At 33.7% G+C, this 18,675-nt stretch overlaps 1 protein-coding gene across 2 annotated transcripts in view; it reads left to right on the top strand.

The window, feature by feature from the left end:
* The window catches only part of EFR3A (EFR3 homolog A), a 102,481-nt gene that overhangs the window by 57,800 nt on the left and 26,006 nt on the right, over window positions 1-18,675 (top strand). For both annotated transcript variants that reach the window (XM_004431062.3, XM_087447444.1), the window contains exons 10-18: window positions 989-1,156; window positions 6,863-6,977; window positions 7,950-8,001; window positions 9,830-10,002; window positions 10,459-10,534; window positions 14,974-15,135; window positions 15,680-15,811; window positions 16,995-17,062; window positions 18,040-18,167. In XM_004431062.3, coding sequence (XP_004431119.1) covers window positions 989-1,156; window positions 6,863-6,977; window positions 7,950-8,001; window positions 9,830-10,002; window positions 10,459-10,534; window positions 14,974-15,135; window positions 15,680-15,811; window positions 16,995-17,062; window positions 18,040-18,167 — 1,074 coding nt within the window. The remainder of the gene's footprint in view (window positions 1-988; window positions 1,157-6,862; window positions 6,978-7,949; window positions 8,002-9,829; window positions 10,003-10,458; window positions 10,535-14,973; window positions 15,136-15,679; window positions 15,812-16,994; window positions 17,063-18,039; window positions 18,168-18,675) is intronic.

Here is an 18,675-nt window from a genome sequence, read left to right as displayed (position 1 = left end):
GTCAGAGATGATGATTTTTCACCTATTTGTGATTAGAAGAATGGCAGGGTCCTTAGTAGAATTACTGAAGTTAGGAGGGGAATCTGGTTATGGTTTCTTTCCTTTAAAATCAAAGAGAAAAAATATATTAGCTACTGAAATATTCTAATATTTATTCAGTGTCAAATAAGAGTGGGCATTTTGGCTATGGACTTTTCATTACTCATCTTATAACTTAAAGAGATGGAAACAAGTTATTTAATTGGGAAGTTATTTAATTTGAAATATGAAATGAAACACAGATGATACATTGAATCATCACACTTAGTGATGTCTATTATGTGTGAGGGACTATGTGCTGGGCCTGTACATTCAAAGTATTTGAATGTGGCTGGCTGTCCTGGAGAAAGTTGTAATCAAGAGTAGGAGGAAGAAATAAAACACACGGATTAAAATATAGTGTGGTAGATGCAGTGACAGCAACACATGCATAGTAATTATATAACTAAAAGTAGAGAGCAAATTTAGCTTCCCTGAATCTGATAAATTAGCTAGTTTCTGTCTAATAATTGAAGTAAATTCTTCTTGCTTCAGTCTTAAAAGATGCAAAATAAATTTGCTATGCCACAACAAGTTATCATAATTTTATGGATTTTGACCCAACAATCAAGTTAAATAATGTCCCCGTACACATTATTTTGGGAAGACAAGATGAGATAGGTGGAAAGTTTTTGTTAATCTTATATATGCATATACACATTTTGTGTGATTTATACCAGGGATTCAAACAGCAAGTTGCTTATAGATAGCCAGTAAATGTTTGTTGGAATAACTAGAAGACATTCTTATTTAAATGTTTCTCTTTTACTTTTTTAATGAACTGATTTAATTCATAAATTATTAAGTATTTCCAGCCACTTAGAAAATGTCCAGAAATCTCTGTTGAGAACTGATTTTGAGTGCATAATACTGGAAACATGTATCTGTTAACATCAGTGATCATCTACAGGACCCACAGTGCTGGAAGTGTTTAACACTCTCTTGAAGCATCTGCGTCTCAGCGTTGAATTTGAAGCAGATGATTTACAGGGGGAATCGGAAGGCAGTGCCAACTTAAACACAAGTTCCAAAGACAATGATGAGAAGATTGTGCAGAACGCTATCATCCAAACAATAGGTGAGTATATTTCACTTTTCAAAACTATTATGTAAAGCCGTGGTTAAAAAGCTCTCACAGAAGGTACTTGACTCTTATAGTACATTAGTCAGAGATGGAGGATAGCTTAGTCTTTTAAAAAACTTTATATTTGGAAAATAGACATAAGAATAGGACACAGAACACTGTATACTCTTCACCTAGAATCATCTGTTGTTAATATTTTATGCCATTTACTTTATCGTTTGCACGCATGCTCGCACTCTCTTTCTCCCCCACTCCATTTCTGTGTGTGTGCAAGTATGTACACCCCAGCATGTCTTATTCGGCACACTACTGAACACATAGTAGGTGCTTAAGATTTTTCAAGTGACTGAAAACACAAAATATAGTAAAGTCCAATATTACCATGTAATCTCGACAAAGCAGAGACATTCTAGTTATTGCTTAAAACAGTTAGTATCAATGTATGATAAACCTAGCTTTTATTGTGACTTAAGTTTGTTTTGATTATTCATGAATTTTCTGAGATATTTTGAGATAATAAATCAGCTAATCTTGTTTTCACAGAATTAATTTAAATTGCTTTAGTGACTTCAATTAATTCAGTGTTACTGTTTCACTCTAGAATATTTATTTTTCCTCAAGTATTTTATTATAAAATGTATATAGAGCAGACTCAAGCAATATTTCTGTGACATAACACATTGAGAATAACATGAAAATTAAAACATGACAGAAAAATGCCATGTGGCACAGTAAGATTTTTATTTAAATCACACTTCTGATTTGCTCACTGTTGTCTTTTAGATGTTCTCAGTATTCTCGTAGTTTTCACATTGTATGGATATTCCTGGTGGTGGGCCATGGAACAGGGCTGCTGTAGCTTTTGCACTTTAAGTTATAAAGCTGTTGGCCAAGTTCTTTTCTTTTCAAATAATCAAGAACATAGCTCCTTACTGTGTTCTTTTGTGGCTAGGGGGGTCATTAGCATTTCTGCTCATCAGTTCAAGTACAAATAATGGGTTTAGAGAATGAGTTACTTTCAGGACTGTCCTCAGAGTTGATCAGAGGAGATGACTGGCAAGCTTGGAACAGAAAGTCAGTCTCCAGTTTTGTACTCTGATTAGGACCATGTCTCATTGGGTTCTTGGAAAGTTAAAAGCACGTTATAGGGAGGAAGTAGAAAGTAATGATAGCACGGGCTTTGGAAATGAATAGCCCTTATCTCAGATCTTAATATTAGCTGTGTAGTTTCTTGTATGAGTTCTTAACCTCTCTTATCCTCATTTCCACAAGAGGAAACTGAAGCTAGTAACAGTACCTAGTCTCGTAAGGTTATTCTGAGGATCCAAATACAAAGTAGTTTTTTGCCCCAGAAATAAGTGCTCTTTAAGAGTTAGCTAGACTAATATACTCTATGTGGATTGAGTAATATTAAGATCATGAGATTTTTGATTGCTAAAGTACGTGATAATGGGAAATAACTTTTACTCCTATGTCCAATCAAAATGATGAATAGAATAATTTGAGTTTGTATAATAGGTTATTAACTCCAATAATAGAAGCTGAAGAGTTAAACTGAAAAATTAATGTATTCTGGGCCGGCCCCGTGGCTTAGCGGTTAAGTGCGTGCGCTCCGCTACTGGCGGCCCGGGTTTGGATCCCGGGCACGCACCGACGCACCGCTTCTCCGGGCTGCTGAGGCTGCGTCCCACATACAGCAATTAGAAGGATGTGCAGCTATGACATACAACTATCTACTGGGGCTTTGGGGGAAGAAAAAAGGAGGAGGAATGGCAATAGATGTTAGCTCAGAGCCGGTCTTCCTCAGCAAAAAGAGGAGGATTAGCACGGATGTTAGCTCAGGGCTGATCTCCCTCACCAAAAAAAAAAAAAAAAGAAAAAGAAAAAAGAAAAATTAATTTATTCTTAAATGTTAGAAGTGCAGAAGGTTTCTGTAATGATTGATATGTTTTAAGAAATGAGCAAAAACAGCCATGATTTAATATCTGTTCTGATCTTTCAAAGAAACAACAAAGTGGGAGGTTGGAGTGGATAACTAAATGTAAATCTTTTATGACCAAGAATAAACCATCAAAAGCTATAGCAGATAAATTTAAAATATCCACAAAACCTAACAGTGCAAGAGAAAAATGACAAGTTAAATAAATTACTCTTTTTTTAGATCAGTTGAATTATGTATGTTGAATTAACCCACAGGGTTAAACTATAAACCTGGTTCATTATGATGACATTCTAAAACATTTTAGGAATTCTAGAAAGCCAAAGTAGTAACTTAATTATTGACTTCTTTACCAAAGTGTGGCCTAATTACTTACTTTCTTACCAAAACAAGAATTTAGGCTCACAATATCAGAACAAGAGATTCATCAGAAATACCACAAAAGATTTTTTTTTCCTTTTTCTAAAACTCTAATCAACTCAAATGGATAAATTCTTAGAATCATACAGCTTCCAACACTGAATCAAGAAGAAATAGAGAATTTTAATAGACCAATCACCAGTAAGGAGATCAAAACAGTAATCAAAAACCTCCCCCAGAATAAAAGTCCAGGACCAGACAGCTTCCCTGGTGAATTCTACCAAACATTCAAAGAAGACTTACTACCTATCCTTCTCAAACTCTTCCAAAAAATTGAAGAGGAAGGGAAGCTTCCTAACTCATTCTACAAGGCCAACATTACCCTGATTCCAAAACCAGACAAGGAACAACACAAAAAAAGTTACAGGCCAATATCACTGGTGAACATTGATGCAACAATCCTCAACAAAATACTAGCAAATTGAATACAACAATACATAAAAAAGATTATACACCATGATCAAGTGGGATTTATTCCAGGGATTTAGGGATGGTTAAACATCCACCAATCAATCAACGTGATACACCACGTTAACAAAATATACAGTAAAAATCACATGATCATCACATAGATGGTCAGAAAGCATTTGACAGGATACAGCATCCATTTACGATAAAAACTCTCAATGAAATGGGTATAGAAGGAAAGTACCTCAACATAATAAAGGCCATATATGACACACCCACAGTTACTATCATACCCAATGGTGAAATACTGAAAGTTATCCCTCTAAGAACAGGAACCAGGCAAGGATGCCCACTTTTTATTTATTTATTTTTTTTAAAGATTTTATTTATTTATTTATTTTTTCCCCTCAAAGCCCCAGTAGATAGTTGTGTGTCATAGCTGCACATCCTTCTAGTTGCTGTATGTGGGACGCGGCCTCAGCATGGCTGGAGAAGCGGTGCATCGGTGCGCGCCCGGGATCCGAACCTGGCCGCCAGCAGCAGAGCACGTGCACTTAACCGCTAAGCCACGGGGCCGGCCCACGGATGCCCGCTTTTGCCACTCTCATTTAATATAGTGTTATAAGTCCTAGCCAGAGAAATCAGGCAAAAAAAAGAAATAAAAGGGATCCAAATTGGACAGGAAGAAGTGAAACTGTCACTATTTGCAGATGACATGATTTTATATATAGAAAACCCTAAAGAATCCACCAAAAAACTTTTAGAAATAGTAAATGAATATGGTATAGTTGCAGGATACCAAATCAGTATACAAAAATCAGTTGCCTTTCTATACGCTAACAGCAAAGTAGCAGAAAGAGAAATTGAGAACACAATCCCATTTACAATTGCAACAAAAAGAATAAAACACCTAGGAATAAATTTAACCAAAGAGGTGAAACACCTGTACACTCAAAACTATAAAACATTGTTGAAAGAAATTAATTGAAGAAAACAGAGAAATGGAAAGATATTCTGTGCTCACAGATTGGAAGATTTAACATAGTTAAAATGTCCATACTTCCTAAAGCAATCTACAGATTCAGTGCAATCCCTATCAAAGTTCAAACAACATTTTTCACAGAAATAGAACAAAGAATCCTAAAATTTATGTGGAACAACAAAAGACCCTGAATAGCCAAAGCAATCCTGAGAAAAAAGAACAAAGCTGGAGGTATCACACTTCCTGATTTCAGAATATGCTGCAAAGCTGTAGTAATCAAAACAGCATGGTACTGGCACCAAAACAGACACAAAGATCAATGGAACAGAATCGAGAGCCCAGAAATAAACCCACACGTCTATGGGCAGCTAATTTTCAACAAGGGAGCCAAGAAAGCACGATGGAGAAAGGAAAGTCTCTTCAATAAATGATGGTGGGAAAACTGGACAGCCACATGCAAAAGAATGAAAGTACACCATTATCTTGCACCATACACAAAAATTAACTCAAAATGGATTAAAGACTTGAATGTAAGACCTGAACCCATAACATTTCTGGAAGAAGATATAGGCAGTACACTCTTCGACATCAGTCTTAGGGGCATATTTTCAAATACGGTGTCTGACCAAGCAAGGGAAACAATAGCAAAAATAAACAAATGGGACTACATCAAACTAAAAAGCTTCTGCATAGCAAAAGAAATCATCAACAAAACGAAAAGAAAGCCTAACAATTGGGAGAAGATATTTGCAAACCACATATCTGATAAGGGGTTAGTGTGCAAAATATGTAAAGAACTCATACATCTCAACCACAAAAAAACTAACAACCCAAATGAAAAATGGGCAAAAGATCTGAACAGACATTTTCCCAAAGAACATATACAGATGCCCAACAGGCACATGAAAAGATGTTCAACATCACTAATTTTGAGGGAAATGTAAATCAAAATTAGAACCACTTCACTCCTATCAGAATGGCTATAGTTAACAAGACAGGAAATAACAAGTGTTGGAGAAGATGTGGAGGAACGAAAACTTGCATACACTGCTGGTGGTAATGCAAACTGGGGCAGCCACTATGGAAAACAGTATAGAGATACCTCAAAAAATTAAGACTAGAACCACCACACAATCCAGCTATTCTACTGCTGGGTATTTATCCACAGAACTTGAAAACATGAATGTGTTAAGATATATGCACCCCTATGTTCATAGCAGCATTATTCACAATAGCTAAGACTTGGAAACAACTTAAGTGCCCATGAAGGGACGAACGGATAAAGAAGCTGTGGTATACATACACAATGGACTACTACTCAGCCATAAAAAAAGATGAAATCTTGCCATTTGCAACAACATGGATGGACCTTAAGGGTATTACGCTAAGGGAAATAATTCAGGGAGAAAGTCAGATACCATATGGTATCACTCATAAATAGAAGATAAAAACAACAACAATAACAACAAGCAAACACATAGATACAAAGATTAGATTGGTGGTTAACAGAGGGGAAGGGGTGACTAGGCACATGTGTATGGGTGGTGAACATCATGTAATCTACACAGAAATTGAAATATAATGATGTACATCTGAAATTTCTATAATATTATAAACCAGTATTATTACCTCAATTAAAAAAAAAACTACCCTGACCTTAAACGAAAAAAACCCCCAAAACTCTAATCAACTCAGATTGATGATGGTTTGCCTCTGTTAACTATATGCAGAAGACTTTCAGACATTTATTATTTCTAGTCCATTATATACATCTTATATTGTATATGATTAAATGATTTTGGCTAAATGAAATTATAATATCATTAGAGTTATATGTAGCTTAAAGATATTGTTTTACTACATATTGAAATCTTTGGTTTAAAATATAATTTTGTATTATATGGAAAAATAAACTTTTCAATTTGTAAAATTTATCTTAATATTTTTATAGGATTTTTTGGAAGTAACCTACCAGATTATCAGAGGTCAGAAATCATGATGTTCATTATGGGGAAAGTACCTGTTTTTGGAACATCCACCCATGCCTTGGATATCAGTCAACTGGGGTATGCATATGTAGTTTTCCTAAGTTCTCAAACTATAAATTTGAACTTAATCTTGTATTAAATTTCATCTTAAAGAAATCTGGAAAATGTATTTTTTTTAATCATTAGTAATAACAGTCATATGGAAAGCAGTATTTTTATGGCACTAGAATGCTAAGTAATTAAATCAGTATTCCATGCTTTTAGAATCAGTTTTCAGTATATCATAAATTGTCAAATTTTCTATGTTTTATATTGACCAGGTGGAAGGTGTTTAGCCTGGGCATTGTCTAATATACATGCATGTTTAGGGTAAAGCTTCAAGTTTCCTGTAAAAATTTAAAAAATTAATGTCAGTGTAGCAGGAATATTGACTTATTCCTAGAATTCTAGAACTGAAAGTGATTTTAAAGATCATATGTTTTGGCCCCTATATTTTATACATTTGACTTGATTTTACAAAATGCTAAAGCTTTAGTTTGTGAATGTTTTTGTGTTTTGCTACTTTAATAGGGAAATGATAGTCTTATTTGATTTATATTTCTTTGACCATTAATTAGATAACCTTTTTTCTATTTGTTAATTTTTTTTTGAATCATCTGTTTTTATCTGTTAAAAAGATGTTATATAACTCAGTGATATTTGCAGTAAATATATTCTCCAATTTATAGTACCTTTTAATTTGGATTGTTTCTCTGTGTATTCATATGATTTAATTTTCATGTCGTTACATGCATAGGTCTGTTTTCTTTGAGGGCCAGTAACTTTTTAATTTTTTTTTGAATTTGATTTTTCTTTTTTACATAACATTAATTCATATGAAATTTACTTTGAAGTAGAAAGGGAGCCATGACTTTAGCCATTATGAAAATAAAATCTATTTAGCCAATATGATTAGAGTTTTAAAATCAATAAACAATAATATAAGTAAATGAAGTAATATAAATGTCAATTACTATTAATAAGATAATACCAGTATTTTGTGTATTTTAGGGATTTGGGAACCAGGCGGATTCAGATAATGTTGCTGAGATCTTTACTCATGGTAAGGCATTTAAGACAAGTGAAGAATACACTTAACCTTCATTTATTGAAGAGGTTAAATGACTAGCTTCACTTCAGCAGTTATCAGCTGCTTTTTCTTATATAGTCAGATACTATTATGGTTAGTTTTTTTCTGTGGTTTATATATTTAAATATTATGCTTTTCATTTTCCCTTATTTTATTATGCTTGTACTGTTTATTCCTCCCTTCTCCTATCATCTTATTTGATTTTCATAATGATGAAACATACAGAGGGCAGAAGGTATTGCCCTTTTATTGAGGAAGATGCCTGGGCTTACAAACTTTTCCGTGGAAGAAATGGATGAGGTTCACCAAAGTCACAGAGCTAAAGAATAGAACTTGGACTTAAAATCCAGTGTTTTTTCTACATATCATGCTATTTCTTTCACATACGAACCAAATAATGGCTTCTTGTTTGGAAAATAATTCAGCTATAAGTAGCTGAAAAGGGAAAGCATACCTAAAATATGAGGTCCTGTGGTTAATTTATAGTAATTATATTCATCTTTGAGTGCACTACACTTAGCATTATGCCAAGAACAAGGTAGGAGCTGGTTGTTTGGAATTTGTTTCCTTTCCAAATTAATATCTTTAAAATTTAACCTAGAAATCTTTATTGTACATGATCCTATTTTTTAAAAGAAATATTTCATACCTAGGGATAAGTAGAGAAATATCTTATGTGGTTTCAGTTTAATTCTGTTTATGGTGCTTGTCATAAAGAAGTTTTAAATTCTAATATAGCCAGATTTATCAGTCCTTTCCTATGTTTTGTGCTGTTTTGTTTGTATCTTGTTCAAGAGCTCCTTGCCTGTTTTGATGATTAAATACATTTGTTTATATTTTCTTACAAAAATTTTTAAAATTTGGCTTTCTACATCTAGAACTTGGATCTGAAGATTATTTTTGTGTATGGTGTGAGACATGGATATATTTTTAATTTTTCTAGGTGGGTAGCAATTATCCCACCAAGTTTCCTGCTTACTTATAAAATCACCCCCATCCAATAATAAGTGCCCAAATATAAATGTTAGATGTTCCATATATGTGTGTAATCCTGAATATAAATTGAAATTACCCACCTGAAATTTCATTTGGTCCTAATCTTCTTATTAAACAAATTCCCCGAGTAAATAATCTTGCTTCTAATTCTAATTGTATCACGTAGTCAACTGAATGTATGTCTACGTGGTATGGTTAAAATGTTTAATAGCATTTAAGTATATGTTCTTTAAAAGCTTTAGATTTAGAAGATAGGAATGCACTCATAAATGTCAAGTCAACTAACTAATAGAGTACAGCTTTCCAAAATGAAAATGTCTTCCTATTAACCTAAACTGCTTACTTTAAAATAAAAGAATAATTTGCAAGTGTAAATTAAAATTTTTCAGGTTTTACCTGTACTGTTTGCTGCCTAATCTCCTTGTGTCTGTTTAGTACTGACTGCCTATCCCGTATATTCTTAACCTCTCTGAGCCTCAGTTTTCTTTTATAAAATGAGGATACACTAATGCCTACCTCTCAGGAATGTGGTGAAGATGAAGTCAATACACATGCAGTGCTTAGATTCGTGCTTGGCGCATGGTAAATGTGTGCTATTAGTTTTATTCTCTTTATGAATGATTTTTTGTAAATTCAATAAATCTTCATCACCTTACAAATTACCTTTTTGTTTTTTCTTCAGGTTTATGTCCATACTTGCTGTTTCCCTTAGTTTATGGTTCTTGTAAAACAATTTGAGAATTTTGACAAAGGAAGAGTCACAGCAAAGGTTTTTTATTTCTTTGTTTTTTCTTACTATAATCAGGTAACCTCTGGATATAAAGCAAAGACAATTGTTACTGCCCTGCCTGGGTCTTTTCTGGATCCTTTGTTGTCACCATCCCTAATGGAAGACTACGAACTGAGACAGTTAGTCTTGGAAGTGATGCATAATCTCATGGATCGCCATGACAATAGGGCAAAGCTTCGAGGGATCAGGTGATGTGTCATTTTGAAATAGACTTAATGATAATCTTTTTAAATTTCTACATTCATGTATTTAAGTATGTGATTTTTTTAACCTAGGATTTTCAAGTTTTATTAATCCAGAGTTTTTTTTAATTGGTATCAAGACAATTATTAATATAGTTTAATACAGCAAATGTTTGGAGCTCTTTTAATGTTCTTTCAGAGATTTCATCTCTTAGTAATCACTAGTTACATGAATTTTATTTTGGTTTTGCTTTAAACATTAGGAGTCAAGATTACTTTATGCAGTTCCCCTTAATTAAGCTTAGTAATGCAGTAGTGTCATTATATATAGGCTTATTTAAAATGCTCATTGAAATGAGTGTTACAGAGTTCAAACTTCTAAGTGTAACTATGATTTGCCATATAAGACATATTATAAATAAATAAGCTATTCATTAAAAGTGATATATTGATTATCTCTAGAATAATACCAGATGTAGCTGACCTAAAGATAAAAAGAGAAAAAATTTGTAGACAAGACACAAGTTTCATGAAAAAGGTAAGATTATCTTCTAAAAAATAATGCATGATGTAAGTTATAGCCGTTTGAGTTGTTAGGTAGTTTTATACTGATCTGTGACCTTAAAATGAAGCCATAGAATTTTGGAGTTGAAAATCTCAAGCCACTGTTTTCAGTTTCCCCCACATTATTACAACATTCCTAATGGTGTCTCCTCCAGCCTGTGTTTAAGCACTGGATTGCTGGACTGTGCTGTAAGAGTACTAAACTTCTTCCTTTGAGTAAAATGTCTCCCTCTGATTTCTGCCCTGCACTCCTCCCTACCCCATACGCACATACTGACTCCAATTTTAATGGCTCTTTTATAGACAGCTTGAAGTTTTTGAAAGTACGTATCACCATTGAATAAATAATGAGTGTTTTCTGTGTATTAGGCATTGTTCTGTGCACTATTTGGGATATAAATATGAGGTAGGCAGGATCTCTGCCCTTGTAAGTAGTATTTAGCTAGATTTTCATTATGATCATTTAAATTTTGTAGGTCTATTGGCAAATGACTGAATTTAAAAAATCCTGGCACCTAAAGTTATTTAGCATATTGAGTAAACTTTCCATGCAGTTATTCTTCATCCAGAGCTTGAACACCTGGTGGTTGCCAGACACTGAGAGATACAACAGTAACCATGACACACATGCTAACTGGCCTCGAGATCATCACTCTCTTGGTGGATGAATGATCCCTGATCTTTAGAGGTACAAGGAACAACAGACAAGGAGCCCTGTAGGAAGTTACGTGCAGATCTGTAATCCATTTTCTTTCTTTTGGCTCTTTATTAGTCCGTGCTCTCTCCCTGTCACCATCTTTTATTTTGCTGTCCCTATCCATTACTAGTGATGGCTGTGTTTCAACTTAATGGCCTCATAGTTTAAAAACTTCATTTGAAAAATCATTTACAAAATATCACTGTTCCTAAATTAATGTGAATAAAAAGATTTCTTTAAGTTTGGCTATATTGTATATGAAAAAAGTGGCTAATACATAGAGCAAAGATATTAACTCTTTCCAACTTTTATTTTTTCAGTATGTCTTTATGTTATCCAGTTAATGAAAGAAGTTGTTCCCCATAACTGAGAAACTTCTAATCATGATTCATAGAATGAATTTTGAAAACTCACTGATAACTAATTTTTGGGCTTTTGCCTTATTTATATAATGACATTAAGCAATCCTTAACATTGGGACTGCATGTTATTTTTATCTACGACAGTGATAGAGATAATCCTTCTCTGTGCTTAATTTTGCTGGCCAACCAGTTTGAAAGGCTGCAGTTTAACTGAAATATGAGACTATTATTCCATGTTAAATTTTGAATCCTTAAACTGTTCTCTGAATTAGCCTTCCATTTTATAATTTAAAATAATTTATCTGGCTGAGCATTTGTTACCATTAGTATAAACCATTCCTTTTAGGATATTTTTCTTTTATCAAATTTTATTTTTATAATTGGACACCCTTTTTCATTTATCTTCCAATTTATTTTATCTGTCAAAATGTTACTTGGTTTTCATATGCAACTTGAACTGGCAACTTATGGAAATTTCAACAAAGACCTAAGGAAAAAAATTGGGGTTCTATAGCCAGCGGATGGTGGACTGCCCTTTGGATAAAAGAATGTTGCATTTAGCATGGATAGAACTTTTGACATTTTCCGTGCCAGCATTGTGTGTTTAGGCCGCTGTGTCTCAGATTACTGCCTAGCCTAAAACTGCTCTGAGTGTTTTAGGGACATCTTAGATATTGAGTCTAAGTTTGGAAAACTGCCCCAGAACAGGAAGCCCTTACAATTTACATTGGGAGGTGCCTCTTCATCTGTAATTTCCTAATGAAGCTATACTTCCAGATAAGAGAAAACAGCTGTTCCCATTCAGTATATAGAGCCTCACCTCCTGGGGCTACTCTCCTAAAGGTATATTCCTCACTGAAGGTTACCATTTGAAAGAGCTCATGTTAATGTTTTATCAATTCAAGGAATTATATAGAAAAAAGTTACTTTTATTATGAAATATAAAATATACAGGCATTATTATTTTCATTATTTTGAAGTGAACAACAATAGGGGCCAGCCCGGTGGCATAGTGGTTAAGTGTGCTTGCTCCGCTTCAGTGGCCCGGGGTTCGCAGGTTCGGGTCCCGGGCGTGCACCAACGTACCACTTTTCAAGCCATGCTTTAGCGGCATCCCATATAAAGTAGAGGAAGATAGGCAGGATGTTAGCCCAGGGCCAATCTTCCTCAGCAAAAAGAGGAAGATTGGCATCAGATGTTAGCTCAGGGCTAGTCTTCCTCACACACACAAAAAAGTGAACAACAATATAACCCAAAGCGTTCCACATGCCCATCTTGTTTACAGCTCCATCCTCTCCCCAACAGGTAATCACTGATCTTACTTTTATGAAAATTGACTCTTTGCTTGTTTTTTTTTTTCACAGTTTTACCACCTAAGTGTACATCTGTATATCCCTAAACAATACAGAATAGTTTTGCCAGTTTTCATCTTTTGTGTGAAAGGAACCATATGCATTATGTGTTCTTTTATGTTTTCTTTCATTTAGCTCTATTTTGGTAAAATTCATATGTATAGCTTTATAGTATTTCATGGCACAAATATACCACAAGTTGTCTCTTCTCCTGTTGGCAGACATTTGAATTGTTTTTAGTTTGGAGTTGTTATGAACAGTGCTGCTGTAAACATTCTTGTACATGTATTATGCTGTATATAACTCCCATTACTCTAGATAATGCCAAACCACTTTGTGAAGTCATTATACCTATTTACTCTATATTATTATAGTGTAAGTTATGTATATTATGTATATATGTGTATGTATGTATACATACATGTATACATACATGTATGTATATAATGTATAACATGTGTATTATACATAATGTTGGATTTTAATTGTATCTAATATAGTGGCTATGTAGTAGGTAATTTTTAAAAATAAACTTGAATTACTTAAGAAACTTGAAGCCTAAACTCCCGTGTGGTAAGCACCACTTTAATGTTTGTTAATGTCTAGGAACATAGGATTCAAGAATACTCTAGAGTTCAAGAGGGTCCAATACATGGACGATCCTTACACACTCAAGTATAGAGCCATTTGAGAGAGACAGACAGACAGACAAACTCTGGATTCAGAAGGGTGGAAACCAAAATATCAGCTTCAGAAATAAAGAGGAATCTGATAGGAGAGCGTAACTTTACATCTATAGCCAAAAGAAGTCTTGTTAACACTGTACCACAGATCTAAACAAATTTAACCATTCATTCACTGGTACAGCTGAAAAACTACAGGCCCGCCTGACCAGGATGGGTCCATGGTGCATGTTAAGTTTAGAACAGAGCAAAATGCATGCTTTTTACACACAGGCTGGCTTCAGAAGACTGTGTGCTGTTCTTGCTCAGTTCTTCCCCGACTCAAATGATCAGCAGGTGAACCTGCTTAGAAGCAGGCCTGGAGTGTTAAGCTCAAGTCCTTCCACATACAAATGAGTAGGCCCCTTGTGTTCTTAACCCTGGCTGCACATTAGAATTACCTGGGGAGCTTTATGCTTTAAAAACGCTGATGGTTGTGCTTCACCACTGACTAATTGAATCATGTTGGGAGTGGGCAGTAGTAAGGGATGGGGAGGGCAGAAGCATGGTGGTCATTCAAGTTTTCTGAGGATTGTAGCTTACAGTTAGTGTTGAGAATCAGTGCAGCAGATTGGGTTAATTACTACATAGTGACTTGAAACCATCTTATTTCTGTTAGCTCTTACTTGATAGTTGAACCTATACCCAGGAGTGCTTTAGATAGGAAGGCTTTTATATTCTTTATTAACGTACTTAGATGAGTTGGGTTTAGGGGGAAACCTCTGCAGTCCCTGGGGTGTTTCTGTAACTTCTGCCCTGTGTATAGGCATTAGACCTCCCTTGGTCACTTCATGCCAAAGTGTAGCAAAACCTGCACATGCTCTTCCCTGGCCAGCTCCTAACTCACCTCACAGAGGTGGTTCCCTAAGACAAGAAAGCCTGAGTACATCTCCCCTAAGCCTGATGTTCTCTGTCATTGCCAAGGCTCCCATAATTCTGCCATCTATTTTGATTTTTTCTCATATCACTCTATAATTTGATTTTGTCTTTTCAAATTATTACTAAAAGCGTTTTCATTGTTTACACTAGAACTATTTCCTGCTGTTTTTATTTAAGGTTTGTTCTTCAACTCTGATGTTAGTTTGTAGTTGTATATTGGTATATTTGTTGATGTTAATAACTACAATACAATTTGACCATCTGATTATCAGCTTAAATTTTTCTTTCATGTTAAATTATGTAATAAGATAGCTACTTTGTAGGAGGTTATATGCGTGTGAAATCTGCCTTTATTACATTTTTAGCAAAATTGTCCTTTTTCTCTGTCATTACCCTTTCAGAATGGGCAGCAGCTATATCGGCACATATATTTGGGCTGTAAAGAGGAAGACAATGTTCAGAAAAACTATGAGCTACTTTATACTTCTCTTGCTCTTACAACTATTGAATTGGCCAATGAAGAAGTGGTTATTGATCTTATTCGATTAGCCATTGCTTTACAGGTATGCTTTCATAACTTCATTGAAGAAAACATTTGTTTTTAAGTAGACACCATCTTTAAAGTGTGGTTGCCTTTATCCAAGGACATGAATTTTAAAAGGGAGGTGTCTAGTTTTAAGTCTAAAATACTCAAGACTATGATCACATTCATTTATTCTTTTAACTTGTTGGATGAACATTTACTGTGTGCTAAATACTGTGCAAGACCATAGAATACTGTGATGAAAAAGGCTGCATCGTCTCTGTGCCCATACTTTCAGTCTAGTGGGGGAGATAGTCATTAAATAATAATTACATGTACGTAGTTGTTTGGTTGGTGTTTAAATGTTATCTAATAAAAGGATAGCATGCAATGAGAATATATATTACATATATATAATATATATAAAAAAGTGTATTATATCATATATCAATATATATGGTATATATAAGGTGATATTTTTGTTAGCATTCCAGACTACCTGCAGTTTTTCAATATAATCTTAGAGAAAACACTAAGGGAGCATAAGACCTTGATCTGTCTGCTGTGCTTGTTTTTTATTAAAGGACAGCGCGATTATCAATGAGGATAATTTGCCAATGTTCCATCGTTGTGGAATCATGGCACTGGTCGCTGCATACCTCAACTTTGTAAGTCAGATGATAGCTGTCCCTGCATTTTGCCAGCATGTTAGCAAGGTAAGGTATTTAGAAAAGTCCTTCAATTCGATTTTTATACAAAAATGGTTAATTTTCTTACAGTGATGGTTATTTTTAATTTTGATGATTTAAATTTGATGATTATGTATCAAATTGTTAAGATAATTTTATAAAAGTATTCAGTGACTAAACTGAAACTACAGTTAGTGTTTATATTTTCTTTGATGCCGGTTGTTTTATTAGAATTTTTTTATGTAGTGGTTGAGTAGGATACATGGTTTTCTTCTAGAGTACTTCATGTGATTGCATATTTAATTTTTTTGTTTTAAGCCGTTATGAATCTTAGTATCTAAATTTTTTAAAATTATGCTATTTTTGTTGTTGTTGTTGTTATTGTTTAGACCAATCTATTTGAGCCAGCTCTCAAAAGTCGAATATTAATGTGCCTCTCAGAGATTTGTCCTATGTCATTCAACTATATTTAGCTTTTTTCAGCAGGAACTCATTAAATAGTTACTTGCCTGATTTAATATGTATTTCAGAGCCCCTAACTTACCTGGCTGAAAAAATCGCCTGTAATTTTTATTCTTTAAAGACATTTGTCAGGGAGAACCTCATTTTTATGAAATTGGAAGCACAATTCTCAGTCCTTACTAAAATTTAGGTTTTTAGTGCATTCTAAGAAATAAAACTAATTTATTCATTAAACAAATGTTTGAGTGAATATTTCATGCCCGCCATTAGAGAGAGAAATATTACGAAAGCAGAGTACCCCTGTGAAGTTGCTTGCAGTTGACTGGAGGAGCCATTCTCACAGTGCATTGAGACCTGATGCTCCTTCTGCAAAAGGTAGCACAAGAAGGAGGGTGGTGACGGCCTCGTGCTTTGTAAAGGGATTTCCAAAATAGTGGCATTTAAAAAAATAGGTGTTTTTATCCCTTTGTAGTAGGTTTAATCAAATGTAATATATCATTGTTTTTCATTACATTTATAGTTTTATTGTTACAATTTTGTTACCTGCTGAATTTTTAAAATAATAAATGTGAAAACAAAATGAACTCTGCATTTGGGCTCTAAACATAGCTTAAATTCCAAATAAAGTGATGGTATTTCTTATAAATGTTTAGCTTTTGCTTTTGTTCTTTTGGTTTTCTAAATTTTCATAGCGAGGTCCTGAAAGGTGAGGTTTTTAATTTTTGTTTTGTTTTTGGATATTTTTCAGGTTATTGAAATTCGAACTATGGAAGCCCCTTATTTTCTACCAGAGCATATTTTCAGAGATAAGTGCATGTATGTTAATTCTTAACATTTTAAGGAAGGGGCACTGACTTGAGAAACCAATCAGTGATGATTATAAAGGAGTAAACTATTGTTAGAATAATTTTCTAGTGATTTATAATAATCATCATTTTGTGTTTCTGTCATTTAATTCACCTGACTTCTTTCTCTTGATATAAAAGTTCTTGTACATTATAAATGTAGATTCACACACACATGGTGTCAGTCTTTGATGACAAAATATTTATCTTTGCTTTTTTTTAATATGGAGATATATCTTTTAAATATAGCATATTCTTTTATATAAATGAACACTCCTTTAAGAGAATATAATATCCTGTTCAAGACTTTCAGTAATAGATAACAATACTCAAAAAATTGTGAGAGAAAGAATGTATTAAGGAAAATCAATAATTTATACCCTGCATTCTTCCTTGCTGTCCAAACAAAAAAATATACATGAGCAATACTTTATTTAAACTTTTGGGCTCTAAAAACAATTTAATACTGAAAACATCAGCCTAAGATAATATCAAGCAGTTTGAAAGGAACGTAAAACTTTATATGATTGGGCAAGTGCTTCCTGTCACTTAGCTGGCTAATATGTTTTTTATTAACAATCAGTGAGCTACATTTTTATTTCCTTCTCTCAGTAGATTTTTAATTAGCCTGAAAGTTAAAGCTGAATTTAGTCCTCTTCATCTTTTAATGTGTGAGTGCCAACAGAATAATGTAAGGCTGACTTCACCATTGGAATATTATTGGGGAAAGAATTAGAATGGTTAGTATAAGGGACTGCATACCATGTGTTTTTAAAGGGCTCACATTAGTCCCCTAAAATATACTGTTTTTTCTGTTATTAATTACAGTTTAAGTTGTGTTCATATTTATAATATTTAGGTGTTGATCTAGAATGTTTACATGTTAACTTATTTTTGCTCAGTAATTTAAATAATACTAAATGACTTTTATTTTGATCAACCTGACAGGCTTCCAAAATCTTTAGAGAAGCATGACAAAAATTTGTACTTTTTGACCAACAAGATTGCAGAGTCACTAGGTGGAAGTGGCTATAGTGTTGAGAGATTGTCAGTACCATACGTGCCACAAGTAACAGGTAAGAGGAGGAGAATTAGAACTCACTCAAGTGATTATGTTTCAGTAATTTTTCCAGACCCAATTAGCAATGAAAATTAGTTCTGTTTGGATACTTACTATATCACAGCTTTTTCAGATGCATAAGAGGGTTTACTTCTTTTTAAACATTTTGCTCTTGAAAACCGTTAGTAAATCTCTAAAGAAATATATATAATTTTATCATGAGCAGATCGAGTCCTCAAGTGATAATTATCATTGTTATTATTATACTTAATAATAGACTATAAACAAAGAGGCAAAGTGAATCTTTCCTCATTAATCAATATTGTATTTAATTTATTGAAATTGGTGAAAAATGTTTAGTGATTTGTTTACTGAGTTTAATGAATCAGGTAAACTTTTGTCATTTGAAAGAGTACAAATTGTTTGCTATGTAAAGAAATCTACAAACTTTTTAAGTTAAGAATGTTTTCCTCTGTGCACTGTATGTTTCCTTCTGTTCTTTTCATTGACTGAACTAATTTTAT

The sequence above is a fragment of the Ceratotherium simum genome, chromosome 23 (genome assembly GCF_057802395.1).
Source record: "Ceratotherium simum simum isolate JZ-2026a chromosome 23, ASM5780239v1, whole genome shotgun sequence".
NCBI lineage: Eukaryota > Metazoa > Chordata > Mammalia > Perissodactyla > Rhinocerotidae > Ceratotherium > Ceratotherium simum.
The sequence above is the reverse complement of the archived record's forward strand: the minus strand, read 5'-3'. Positions and strand labels throughout refer to the sequence as shown.